A 14,083-nucleotide genomic window follows, 5' to 3' on the forward strand; every position below is an offset into this window, starting at 1 on the left:
TTTTACCTCTTGCGCCCTTCCCTACAGGCTACATGTATCTTAGTCTTAATCACATCATTTTTGCTTACTTGTCTATTCGTCTTTTTTCTAATGTACTTTCGTTTTCTTCTCTCAATGATCACATCTAAATATATGATGAAGACTAATATTAAACTGCCTTGAACAAGTAGGACTCTCCATAATTGGATAATAGGCAAAAAAATTGCGATGGGCCACCTTATTTTAGTAGGTATCCGATTTAAAAAAAAAAATGACGTGAACGGTAATTAACAATTGATGAGGTACTTTTAGTAGTTTGAGCTGTCTATGAATAATCGCTACATGCTTAAAGAATAATCCTCAAGGTTTTTTCTGCTTTCTTTACAATTACAATATACTACACATTAGGCTTTAATATTTTTCTTCAATGGATTTATACCAAGTTTATGTTTGGAATCATAGTGAAGTTTGACAAAATTATAGTGCTTTAGGGTGTTAATTAACCCTCCGATTTATAGGGAATGGGCTCAAGTGATACTGAGTTTTGAGGTAAGTAAAGTCTGATAAAAAATGATTTCATCTAAAAATGAATTTGGGTTCTCTTAAATAATTCATTCATAAATGATTAACCATTTGAGTCCGAATGATATCATAATTTTGTTGAAGTTCTAAAGTGTAGCTTTTGCTAAGATCATGCGACTCACAACGATTCTCTCAACCGTACCATAATTCTCAGCAAGCTGTAAATGTACAATTTGCGTTGAATTCAACTTGAAGTGTGACATTTAAAATTTTGTAAAGAATATTTTTACTTTGGAATACCATACCAAATCATGAACCACAAAACTAAAACATCATAATCATTAATTTTCAAACAAAGCTGCATAGTTTTGCTTAGTCACAAGTTCAAGCCTCCACACATCTTTTTAGGAAGAGATTAATGTGCAACCTTTATCATTTATTTGTGATTCTTGAGTCTAAAATTTGTTCTTAATAATCTTAGGTTGGGACATTATCCACACACAAATTTTAGTTACTGAGATTTCTTAATACAGAAGTGTTAGTAATATAGTATTACTTTTTGTACACGGGAGATTATAATTTATAATTGTAGGCGGTCAAGAAAAGTCACAATCAAAGGATTGGAGGCAAGGCAATAATCACCAAGTTAAACAAGCAGAAAATCATTCTAAAAGTAAATTCATAGTATGATTTCTGAAATGAAAGTCTATCATCTGCTTTAATTTATACAGTTTGGTTCGAACAATGAAAAATGTAGGTAAAAAGACTTGCACAATCAGGAATTACACATATCTCCTGATAGAACTTCTATCATCATAAATCAAACAAAGATAGATAAAATGTTCTTCTTGAGGTTGAAATCATCTGCCTTTGCTGCACTTATTGACTGCATCAAAATATTCAAATATGTTCAGACAAGCTGTCCAAATTAACGTACACAATAAAAGCTTTTTACATGCCACGCCTATAATATGACCTTCACACTTCACAGTCATATATAACCTTTTAATAAAATATCTATATCAAGGATTATGCCACAAACTCATTATCATAAGATTTAACCAGTAATTTAAGTTTTGGAATAATTATCATTAATAAATTACCTTCCGAAGCATTCCCTCAAGACGTTGAATCTCGTTCTTCGCATAATCTGCACCCTTTTCCATACTGCTCTTAGCAAGTTTTAAGTAGAGGTTGCCATATCTGAAATACAACAAAAACCAACATCAAATAATATCAAACAACTTAACTCGGGCCTCACAAAAATACCAATTCAAATTATAAAACTCAAGCAAACCAGAACAAAACAAGAAATGTGATCATTCAAACCTTGCAGTAGAACCCTTAAGCGTATTAACTTTCTCTACAAGTCTGGAAAAGACAATCTTCTTCTCATCGTCTTTGGCACTCACAAACTCCTTCACCAAGCCATCTAGAGATGGTACTATACCAGCCTAAAGCATGAACAATTGGTTCACTCAGCTATCAAGAATCAAGTATATTATTCTAGTTTCTTATGATGCTAAACATATATTTTAAACTAACTTTAGAAGTGAGTTGACCCTGTTCGTCACGGTTGGTGCCACATCTCGCATTAATGAAAACTACAAAATCGTCCAAATCACGACCACCAACATAATCTTCACCGGTTTTATTGTTCTTTGGGAAAAACTTGAATGTGGGATAGGAATGAACATCATATCTGTATTAGCAAATAAATCAAATTAGGCACATGCATTTGTTAAATATGATTTTAACCTAGTTTAATAAGACTAACACATCATGAAGATAAACCTGAGAATAAGAGTAGCTAGATCAATAACTTGCGCAGCAAGTTACTTTGCCCTAGTTAGTTTTCAGTTAGTTAGACTAGCTTTTATTCTCTATGTGCTGGTTCATTGTAATAGAGTACACCTCCTAGAAACTATATAAGCTGTACTTGATCTTCATTCATGAATTAATGAGAATATTATTCATTCATTTTTCCTTTCATAATATGGTATCAGTGACTTTTCCCAATTGGTTGGAAAAGTTTGTTACGATTCAGTTACACCACTTCCGCCATTGAAGCTTCATCTTGAAGCTTTTCTTCTTCCTCTTTCTTCTTTTTTGCTTCATACCGAAGCTTCTCGTTCGTTTTCTTGCTTCACATCGAAGCTTCTTGTTACTCTGTTTCTTCTGCGTTTTTCTTCGCAGTTTCTCTTTTCTTCTTCGCATATCTTCTTCTCTGTTCTTCCATGGCTCCACGCCAAACTCAACCAGATACCGATTCTCCATTTTACGTTCATCCAAGTGAAAGTCCTACATCTCTCACTGTCTCTCCGAAATTGGATGGATCCAATTATCTAGCTTGGAGTCGTTCCATGAAACGTGCTCTTGGCACTAAGAACAAGCTTATGTTCATTGATGGATCTATTCCAATTCCTGATCTTGATGATCTTAATCGTAGTGCTTGGGAACGTTGCAATTATCTTCTTCATTCTTGGATTTTGAACTCTGTTTCTGAATCCATTGCTCAAACCATTGTGTTTCATGATACTGCCATCTCAGCTTGGGAAGATTTGAAAGAACGGTTTGCCAAAGTTGATCGTGTTCGTATTTCTACTTTGCGTTCTACAATTAACAATCTTAAGCAAGGTACCAAGTCTGTTTTGGAGTATTTTCTTGAGCTTCGTAGCCTTTGGGATGAATTGAACTCCCATAGACCTATTCCTACATGCAACTGTGTTCATACGTGTAGACTTGATGCAATTCGTATGGCAAAGAATTATAGAGTTGAGGATCAGATTATGTAGTTTTTGACTGGATTGAATGAGTCATTTTCTGTGGTGAAGACTCAAATCCTTCTCATGGATCCTTTACCTCCCATAAACAAGGTGTATTCACTTGTGGCTCAGGAAGAAAGTCAGAATTCTTTGCTTCCTACCCCTATATCCCTTGATGAATCTAGTGTTTCTGTTAATGCGTATGATTCAAAGAAATTTGCTGGGAACAAAGGTAAAGGACCTGCTGGTACTTCCAACAATAAGTCAAGTGGCAGATATTGCACTTTTTGCAATAGGTACAATCACACTGTTGAATTTTGTTACTTGAAGCATGGGCACCCCAATTCTACTAAGTCCCATAATTCAACTAATGCCACTACTGCTGAAGCTTCTGATGCAAGCAAATCCTCCTCCACTTCTGACATGGTAGCAACTGGTTCTAGTTTCAGTTTGACACAAGAAAAGTATGATCACCTCGTGACCTTGTTACAACAAGCCAATTTACTTTCTTCAGCATCTTCTTCAGGACCTGTCTCCAATCACATTCATACTTCCTCATTCTCAGATCATTCATCTGGTCATGCCTCTCAGACAGGTACCTTCAGTGTCATTTCTTGTTCTATTCAAACTGCTTGTGATTTTTGGTTATTAGATTCTGGTGCTAATGATCATATATGCTCTTCTTCCTCTTCTTTTTCTTCCTTTTACAAAATTAAACCTACATATGTGAATTTACCAAATGGTACTTCTGTTCAAGTTACTCATGCAGGAAATGTCTCTTTTTCTCCCCATTTATATCTGACTCATGTCTTGTTTTGTCCTTCCTTTAAACTCAATCTTATTTCAGTTTCCAAATTATGTGATTCTCTTTCATGTATTGTGAATTTCTCTTCTAATAGTTGTACTATCCAGGAGCTGAATTCCAGGAAGATGATTGGTTTGGGTGAAAAGACTAATGGCTTATACAAACTGGTGCTGAATGCTTCTGCTTCTAGTTCTTTACCCTTTCCCAATAACATTTCCCCATCCCTTTGTAATTTTTCTGCTTCAAATAAATCTTCTCATATTGTAATTCCTTCTTCAGCCATATGGCATTTCAGATTTGGACATCTCTCTCATCAGAGATTGTCTCATATGCACAATTTGTATCCATCTATTACTTGTGATAATAAAGCAACATGTGACATTTGTCACTTTGCCAGACATAAGAAGTTATCTTTTCCTATTAGTAAATCTCATGCTTTATCCAAATTTGAATTACTTCATTTAGATATTTGGGGTCCTCTTGCTATTTCTTCTGTCCATAATCACAGATATTTTTTAACCATTGTAGATGATTTTAGTAGATTTGTTTGGACCATTCTACTTAAATCAAAATCAGAAGTATCTCAACATGTCAAAAACTTTATTCAAAACATTGAAACTCAATATCATATCATTCCCAAAATTATTAGATCAGATAATGGTCCTGAATTCCTCATTCCTGAATTTTATGCTTCTAAAGGAATTGAACATCAAAGGTCTTGTGTTGAAACTCCCCAACAAAATGGGAGGGTGGAAAGAAAGCATCAACATATTTTAAATGTTGCTAGAGCTTTATTGTTTCAGTCAAAACTCCCTAAACATTTTTGGTCCTATGCAGTTCATCATGCAACCTTTTTGATCAATAGGGTTTCCACCTCTTTACTCAATAATATGTCTCCTTATCAGGTTTTGTATGATTCTATACCTGATATTAACCTTTTTAAAGTGTTTGGGTCCCTTTGTTATGCCTCTACTCTTCAGGCTCATAGATCAAAACTTGATTCTAGAGCCAGAAAATGTGTTTTCTTGGGATACAAGTCAGGTTTCAAGGGTTCTGTTCTTTATGACTTGAATTCCAGAGAAATATTCATTTCTAGACATGTTACTTTTCATGATCATATTTTACCTTATGTTAATCCTAATGTTACCAATTGGGAGTATTTTCCTTCCCAATCTTCATCTGTCTCTCCCAATGAGACTGACAGTTTACCTGTCATGCATCCTTCCACTTTTGATGCCATTCCATCCAATAATATTGTCCCTCATACTTCACCACCTGAATTACCTCCTCTTATTAGATCATCTAGAATCAGACAAGCACCATCACACCTCAGAGATTTTGTATGCCAAGTCTCCAATCCATCATCTTCTCCTTCATCCTGCAATGCTTCTTCCTTTTATCCTCTTACTTCTTCTCTTTCATATAATAACTTGTCTAACCAACATCTTCATTTTGTTTTGTCTCTCCAAACACATACTGAGCCCAAGTCATATGCTGAAGCAAGTAAATTTGAGTGTTGGAAGAAGGCCATGGAGACTGAACTTACTGCTCTTGTCCAAACTGGAACATGGAAGATAGTTGATTTACCTCCAAACATTAAACCTATTGGCTGCAGATGGGTTTATAAAATCAAGCACCATGCAGATGGGTCCATAGAAAGGTTTAAAGCACGTTTGGTTGCTAAAGGATATAACCAAATAGAGGGTTTAGATTACTTTGATACATACTCTCCAGTTGCCAAGATGACTACAGTTAGATTGGTCATTGCTTTGGCATCCATACATAATTGGTTTATTCACCAACTTGATGTTAACAATGCCTTTTTACATGGTGAATTACAAGAAGATGTGTATATGCAGTTGCCTCCTGGCATCAATGTGTCTAAACCTAATCAAGTTTGCAAATTGGTTAAATCCCTCTATGGATTGAAACAGGCTTCTAGGAAATGGTATGAGAAGCTCACATCTTTATTATTGGCTCAAGGATATATGCATGCTAACTCAGATCATTCTCTTTTCACTAAATCCACTGCTACTACATTTACTATTCTTTTAGTATATGTAGATGACATTATACTAGCAGGAAATTCCATATCTGAGTTCACCAACATCAAAACCATCCTTCATGCTTCTTTCAAAATCAAGGATTTGGGCCAACTTAAGTATTTTCTAGGATTGGAAGTTGCTCATTCTCAGAAGGGCATTTCACTTTGTCAAAGAAAGTACTGCTTGGATCTTCTTGCTGATTCAGGTCTTAATCATTCAAAACCTGTCTCTACTCCTTCTGATCCATCCATTAAGCTTCACCATGACTCTAGTCCTGCTTACACTGACATTTCTGCATACAGAAGATTGGTTGGTAGATTGCTATATCTTAACACCACCAGGCCTGATATCACTTTTGTTACACAGCAGTTGAGCCAGTTTTTGACCAAACCAACCCAAGTTCATCACAATGCTGCTATGAGAGTGTTAAGGTATCTCAAATCATCTCCAGGCAAAGGTTTATTCTTCCCTAGAGATTCAGCTCTTCAGTTGTTGGGTTTTTCAGATGCAGACTGGGCTGGTTGCTTAGACTCCAGGAGATCCATTTCTGGTCAATGTTTCTTCCTTGGAAAATCCTTGATTTCATGGCGCACCAAGAAACAACTAACTGTTTCCAGGTCCTCTTCAGAGGCTGAATATAGGGCCCTTGCAGCTGCCACTTGTGAACTTCAGTGGCTTCTCTATTTGCTTCAGGATTTGCACATTCAAACCACAAAGTTGCCTGTTTTGTATTGTGACAACCAAAGCGCCTTGCACATTGCTGCTAATCCTGTATTTCATGAACGAACAAAGCATTTAGAGATTGATTGTCATCTTGTACGTGACAAACTTCAAGCTGGTGTGATGAAACTTCTTCCAGTCACTTCTCAAGCACAGATAGCAGATTTCTTCACTAAAGCTCTCCTTCCTCAGCCTTTCAGTATTTTATTATCCAAGTTGAATATGGTAGACATTTACCATCCTTCAACTTGTGGGGGGCTAACACATCATGAAGATAAACCTGAGAATAAGAGTAGCTAGATCAATAACTTGCGCAGCAAGTTACTTTGCCCTAGTTAGTTTTCAGTTAGTTAGACTAGCTTTTATTCTCTATGTGCTGGTTCATTGTAATAGAGTACACCTCCTAGAAACTATATAAGCTGTACTTGATCTTCATTCATGAATTAATGAGAATATTATTCATTCATTTTTCCTTTCATAATAAAGACAAATGAAAATATGTTACTGCACTCACTTCTCAGCCAAATCCTTGTACTCGTCAGCATCAAGATTTGCTATAACTACTTCTTCCTCTAGCCTAAATGCTGCAGCAACCTTCTCATAAGTCTGAAGAAATTTGTAAAAACAGTATCAGGATCAGCCTTGATATAGTCATAATCAGGGGAAACTCATCAAACTATGATAAAACTAGTCTTAGACATGAGAACATTCTTACATAAGCAAGGGCCTTGCAATGACCACACCTAAAGATAATAGCAGTGAATTTGTTAGGACAAAAGTGTTCAAAAACTTTGAATATGAAAAAAGTATATTATCATATCATAAAATTAGGGCAGATCATGATTATATATTTACCATGGTGCATAGAACTCCACCAGGACATCTTTTGTTTCATCTAAGACAACCTTATCAAAGTTGTCAGGGGAGAGAACTACTACACTGGGCGGAAGAGAAGGTATCTTCACATTGGTACCTACATTAACAATATATTTTATACTAATGATAAACATGTCAAATACCATATGCTAAAACAATGGCAACAAAATAATGTTTAAAACACATCCAAAATACTATAGAGAACATAATAGATGAGTAACTAAATACCAATTAGTAAGACATAAATAAAATTGAAAAACAACATAGGAGGGTAAGATTATACTGCTGAGTATTCATAACATTGGCTCAAAAGTCATTGAAACTTTTGGATAAAAAATTCAAGCTCAATCATTCAGAAAAGTGTGAATGCAAGTAATTTGTAAAAAAAGTTTTGAAAGGTTGAATTAGCTCCCTTGCTTATGCACAACAACAAAGGAAAAAAAAAATCTAATGTCAAGATTCTTGAAAATGCATTTAAAAGTCCTGCATTCTAGACGTACTAAGATTGTTGATACCGTACAAAAATCCTAATCAAATGAATAGTAGGTAATAACATGCAAAGATTACTACTCTAAGATTATAATACAAATCAATAATTCCTTTTATAATACACATCTTGACATCATGCGCAATAAGAGGATGAATAAATAGAAAGCTAACAACATTATAACTCAATAAGTAGAAAAGGAACAATTCACATAAATACCTCCTTCAATATTTACAAAAGCAGCAAGAGCTTCAGCGGTACGTGCGCCTTCAAACCTAAAGAACACATTCTTTGTTCATAGTTATAGCGGTTGACATTACAATACCAACAAGTAAAGAGCATGAAAATCTCTCAAATTTTCTATGGTAAAAAGAGATGTTTGAAAGGAAAGAAATTGGACAAAGTGCTCACTTCTTTGGATTTAGTGATCCCTTCGGAAACCACTGAATTGTCGGGTAACCAGAAACCCCATACTTAGCGCAAACGCTTTTATGTTCATCACAATCAACCTATAGACATCAATAAATATTGATCAAGGATGGTGAGGATATAAACCAGTAATTGTATCTCATTTAAAGATAAAAGACGAAGAATAATTAGACATTAGGCAACTAACCTTTCCAATCAAAATGGTGTTAGTTTTTCTAAAACTTGTTGCCAATTTTTCATACTCCGGGGCAAGCTTTTTACAATGCCCACACCTGACATTACAAACGCAGTTCACATTGAGTTGGCATCACACGACTAACAACACTTACTCTAACGTTCTATTTTTAACACAATTCATGTTGTTTCCACAAAGTGCACGTAAAATGTGTGGGATCCATATGAATTTAATCTAATTATTGAATGAAATTCATATTGGTCTCGGCATTTTATATTTAAGTTCCATATTACGCGTGTGAGACTCATTCAAATTTAATCTAATAGAAGAGGGATTGTTGATTTGATTGGGATCAAATGATATACAATATATTCATTTTGTGTAAGGCGTGAAATAATGAAAGGTGTGTAATAAGATGAGAGAAGAAGGATGATTGTTTTACCAAGGAGCATAAAACTCGACAAGAGCACCACAATCCTTGCCAACCTCTTTTTCAAAGGTGTCTTTTGTGAGAGCAACGACATCATTGGCTAAAGCAGTTGAGATCAGAAATACAAATGTCATAGCTCCAACACCTAACATTCTTGATCTCCACATTGTTCTTTTGGATTAACTTTGTTTCCTCTCCGATTTTTTTCAAATCAAAATGAAAAACAAAATAAAAAATGTAGGTGTATTACTACAACGTGTTTTCTTCCTTCTTGTTGGATTTGTTTCTCTATTCACTATTCTTTTGTTGATGAAATCATATTCACTATTCAGTGTTTGAACAGAACTAAAAAAAATAAAATAAAAAATTAAGTCAAAAGAAATAAATAAAAGAAAAGAATATTTTGTCATCAAATTGATAAAGGGGTGTTGCGAGAATCGAACTCACGACCTCTCGCACCCGAAGCGAGAATCATACCACTAGACCAAACACCCAATTTGTTGTTCGTTCTGATATTTAAAATTATATAATTATTCCTTTCTTTTTCTCTATCTCGCAAAATTTAACTAGGGTTTCACTCCCAAATCCCCCCAATTCAAATTTTCTGTCTCAAATCAATCATCAACGAACACCTTCACACATCATTCTAATTCCAATTTTCTCTAGAATCGCTTATTTCATAAGTTCTTTTTCGAACAAAAATGTCTAACACCACCAGCAACAGTGTAAGTTCAATTTTATCATCCCAATATTTATTGTCGATGGTTTAAAGTTCACTTTTTTTTTCTTTTCTTTCAAATTAATAATTTGATTCGGTTGAATTAGGCCGCTGGGGTTGACAACACATTCAGAAGAAAATTCGATCGTGAAGAGTATCTTGAACGTGCTCGTGAGCGTGAGAGACAGGAAGATGAGAAAGCAAAACCTAAAGGTAAACTAATTTCACATTACTTTCAATATAATCGATTACTTTATATTGCATTGAATTACAAACTAACTTCATATTATATATATATATATAGGTAGAGGTCCTCCGGTGCAGAGGAAGCCATTGAAACATAGAGATTATGAAGTAGACCTTGAATCCCGCTTGGGAAAAACTCAGGTATGTTTTAAGGCTCTGTCTGGATTACTTTCTTTCAGGCTATCTGCTGCTATAAGGTGCAGCTTGCAAGTTAAGCTGTGTATCCAAACAGGGCCTAAGTGAATGTCAAGGATCTATAGGATTTAAAAAAATATAAGTTTGCTTTTTGATAAAACACTGGTGTCGTTTGATTTATGTAGCTGATCCCACTTAGTGGGATATGGCTTGGTTGTTGTTGTTGTGTATGTTTGCTTTTTGAGTTTGGAAATATGTGTAAGCATTTTATGTTGTAGACTTTTAGGTTGTGGGGATGCATTCTCCACTGCCACCAAGATTTGTTCATACCGTTAAGCTGTACTGATAAGAGATATTGTGTCATATTTTGCAGGTTGTAACGCCTGTTGCACCACTAAGCCAACAGGTACTTGATTTTTATTTTGTATTTGTGTACTTTGAAATTGGAGAAGACAACTCTTTAGTCTTTTCTCATCTTGTTATGTTTTTGAATTTTAACCTCCTTACTCTCTTGATAACCTTTATTTCTTTTTGTTGGGGAGGTGTTGCGACTTATGGGTGATTAAGTGTTTTGAGTTTTTCAACTGACTATCAAACTTTGCTGGTTAAAAATATGGGTACATTTCTCATTGAGTGCCAAAGTTTTGCTAATTCCTGTGGACTTGTCGGTGGGTACTTCATCATGTGTCTCGTGACTCTGTTGAAGTACCCTGAAAGTTCTCTTTTTCCAAATTATATGTGGGCAAGTCCCCAAAAGACCAAGCGAGTGATCTTTCACCATTGGCAGAGCATTCACAAAGCTTTGGCTGTGTTTTGTGGGTGTTTTTTGTGATATTAATTGTCTCGTGGAAAACCCTTTTTCTAGACATTGCAATATTAATTCAAATTGCGACTTTCTCACTTTTGAAATTAATTTTTGTAAGAATTTCATTAAATTTTAGAAATGATCTTAGGGTCATCATAACTCTGTTATATATCAGGGAAGATCATGACTTGATATACAGTCACATGATTTATGTATCTTGATTTTGACAACCTTGCCAAGGATCCTATATGGATAATCTTTTTGATATGCAACTTATGTAGCACCTTTGGATTTAATAATGTATATTGCAGGCTGGATATTACTGCTCAGTTTGTGAGTGCGTGGTGAAGGACTCCGCGAACTACTTGGATCATATTAATGGAAAGAAACGTATGTAGTCTTTTTGGCATATTTTCTTTGATTTTGCGGTGTATATATTGCTTTAATTGCCGTCACTTTGCTCATGGTTATTCTTATATTATTCCACAGATCAGAGAGCGTTGGGCATGTCTATGCGAGCTGAACGTTCTTCTCTCAAACAGGTACAGTGATATAGGTTCCAGAAAATGAAATAAATAAACAGATAAATACCATTTTGATATTTACAGATTTTGGGCCTCTATAAAAGTGATATCAGGTCCTGGGTTCTGAAAATAAAAAGAATTGCCTAGACAATTAGAGTGTGCCCAGTCCCTAATGTCCCAACTGATTCCAGCCTACCCTTCCTCTCTTCTCATCCCATATATATGCTCTCTCCCTCTCTCTCTCCCACAGTGCACCTGCCGCACACGTCCTCTCTACTCTAGCCTCTAGGAAACGAGTCACACCCTTCTCTCCCCTAATTATTATTAGGTAAATTGCATCTCATAGTCCGATCTGGCGCACCCCTCCTCTTGGGCCTCGTCTTATAGGCTTCTTCTCTAGCCCTCCTCTTGGGCCTCATCTCATAGGTTTCTTCTCTAGTATGGGCCTTGAATCTGCACCATTCAGCTTAAGATAGCCTTCTAGTCTATGAATTCTAATGGCCATGCCATTATCTTTGACATTGCTTGAAATAATATATTTTTTCTTCACATCCATGCATGCATGTGTTCCATTATGTGTCATTTGGTTTCTGTAGTGTTTTATATGTGCCTCTGCATGACAGTTATAAATCTTTGTGATGAACGCAGGTTCAGGAACGGTTTGAAAATCTGAAGAAACGGAAAGACCTAGGAAGCTTTACAGAGCAAGGTAAAGCCTAAGATAATAGAAGAGAGTTGGCTATTTGTTAAATAGAACTTTGCAACTTTAATGTCCATTATTCTTGGCCTGAAATTGTAGAAGCTTTATTCAACCGACCTTTCAATTAAGGAGATTGATCTATAACTAAAATTTTGGAAGAGTCGTAACAATTTGCTAATATTTCAATTAGTAGTATATAGTATTTTTGACTACTTCTAGGAGTAATATGTAAATTTGAAAGTATTCATGTTGAAATTTCAAATGTTGGTAGCACGAAGTCCAGTCCACACACTTTGATGTTCTGTCACCTTAGTGTGGAAATTGAATTTTATTTTTTTGCAGATTTTGATGAAAGGATATTAAAACAGCAACAAGAAGAGGAAGAAAGAAAGCGACTGCGTCGGGAAAAGAAAAAAGAAAAGGTCTGATCCGTATTCAGATTACAGTTTCTTATTTTCAATTAGAATACAAAATCTTGGAAAAATCTTTTCTCTCTCCTCCCATTTCTGTCTAGCTCTCTGATTTGCTTTGAGTAAAATGTCATTACTTAACTGTTAATGAATCCATCTATCTTTCTAAAAGTGATTTTTATGATGTTTTAAAAAGTTAAAATTCCTTTTCACAAAGTAGCAATTAACTAATGCTCAATTTTTGCATTCAGAAGAAGGAAGCAGTAGAAGAACCTGAAATGGATCCTGACGTTGCTGCCTTGATGGGGTTTGGAGGTTTTCGGTCATCCAACAAAAAGTGACATTCTTCTACATGTAGGATGAGCTCTGTGTGAAATTTTGAGCAATTTTCTGCAATGTTGAGCAGAATCTGGTAGCTAACAGTTTGGTTCCGGGTGGCTTTAGGATGAACCTATGATCAAATGAAAGATAGTTGGGATCAAACAATAGTTTGCAAGCTGGTTCATGGTGTTATATTTATTCATAAGATTGGTTTGTTAATTGTACATTTCTTCTGATAGCTAACATGATGTATCATATAATCTTGAAAACATGTATTATCTACCATTATCTATGTGGGGAGTGACAAATTGCCATGGCTCAGAGATATCCATTATGAATATTCGATTTAATTTTATAGTCGGCTAAATGCTTTGCAAGGGTGAATATATTTTGATTGAGGAAGATCACTACTATAGGTTTCTCACATTGTTCAGCTATGCATGCTATTTTTTACCCAAAAATAATTATATACATGTTTAATTGATGATTTTCTAGCCAGAATAATAAAGCTTGTATTTGCGATAGCATATGCACAGCTTGCAGTAAACTATAAAGGTTTTGTTGAATAAAAAAATCCTCACAGTTTGCAGTCAAATACAAATAGGTTTGTTGAATCAAGGAATCCTTGGACGAACACCATGTCCGGAAGTGCTTGGTTGTCTGTCTATTGCTATTTCTCGAGTGCTAATGTTGTATGTGGTACGTGATGTTTATCATTGGACCACCTTGAAACTCAGTAACATGTGCACAAGCATTCTTTTGAAATGTGAATTCTGTTCACTATGTTGTATATGTTGAGAATTGATTTTTGACAATAAACATCGCAACTATTTTAAGTGGTTATTGCAGTTCAAACAGTGGTCAGTTACGTTCACTAAAATGGTAAACATTCAAATCTACACGTAGTTGAAAACTTAAAAATTTTGGTTAATCATATTCAAATTTGTGGTTAATGATATTCGGTGTGTAGTCAATGAGTTTTGACACTTGT

At 35.2% G+C, this 14,083-nt stretch overlaps 2 protein-coding genes and 1 non-coding gene across 4 annotated transcripts; 1 reads left to right on the top strand and 2 right to left on the bottom strand.

The window, feature by feature from the left end:
* Positions 1 to 1,147: 1,147 nt before the first annotated feature.
* LOC146911295 (putative protein disulfide-isomerase A6) lies at positions 1,148 to 9,574 on the bottom strand. Its single transcript, XM_085723903.1, has 11 exons — positions 9,246 to 9,574; positions 8,816 to 8,900; positions 8,611 to 8,708; positions 8,419 to 8,474; positions 7,692 to 7,809; positions 7,552 to 7,579; positions 7,351 to 7,442; positions 2,047 to 2,203; positions 1,831 to 1,955; positions 1,605 to 1,704; positions 1,148 to 1,387 (listed from the first exon to the last, which is right to left on the bottom strand). Exons 1-11 carry the CDS (start codon positions 9,398 to 9,400, stop codon positions 1,322 to 1,324), a joined length of 1,080 nt encoding a protein of 359 aa, XP_085580029.1. The 5' UTR covers positions 9,401 to 9,574; the 3' UTR covers positions 1,148 to 1,321.
* Positions 9,575 to 9,655: 81 nt separating this feature from the next.
* On the bottom strand, positions 9,656 to 9,727 carry TRNAP-CGG (transfer RNA proline (anticodon CGG)). The gene has a single exon. It is a non-coding gene; the product is annotated as a tRNA-Pro (tRNA).
* Positions 9,728 to 9,783: 56 nt separating this feature from the next.
* LOC146911297 (C2H2 and C2HC zinc fingers superfamily protein) lies at positions 9,784 to 13,494 on the top strand. 2 transcript variants are annotated; one of them, XM_085723904.1, is made up of 9 exons: positions 9,784 to 9,958; positions 10,059 to 10,164; positions 10,256 to 10,338; positions 10,706 to 10,738; positions 11,449 to 11,527; positions 11,627 to 11,679; positions 12,310 to 12,370; positions 12,704 to 12,783; positions 13,023 to 13,494. In XM_085723904.1, the coding sequence occupies exons 1-9, from the start codon at positions 9,935 to 9,937 to the stop codon at positions 13,110 to 13,112; spliced, it is 609 nt and encodes a 202-aa protein (XP_085580030.1). In that variant the 5' UTR covers positions 9,784 to 9,934; the 3' UTR covers positions 13,113 to 13,494. The 2 variants fall into 2 exon arrangements, with proteins under 2 accessions (XP_085580030.1, XP_085580031.1); XM_085723905.1 differs by having other exon boundaries at positions 13,026 to 13,494.
* Positions 13,495 to 14,083: the final 589 nt, after the last annotated feature.

Source organism: Medicago sativa, chromosome 7 (genome assembly GCF_051527215.1).
Source record: "Medicago sativa cultivar Bolivia chromosome 7, Bolivia_mono, whole genome shotgun sequence".
Classification (NCBI taxonomy): domain Eukaryota; kingdom Viridiplantae; phylum Streptophyta; class Magnoliopsida; order Fabales; family Fabaceae; genus Medicago; species Medicago sativa.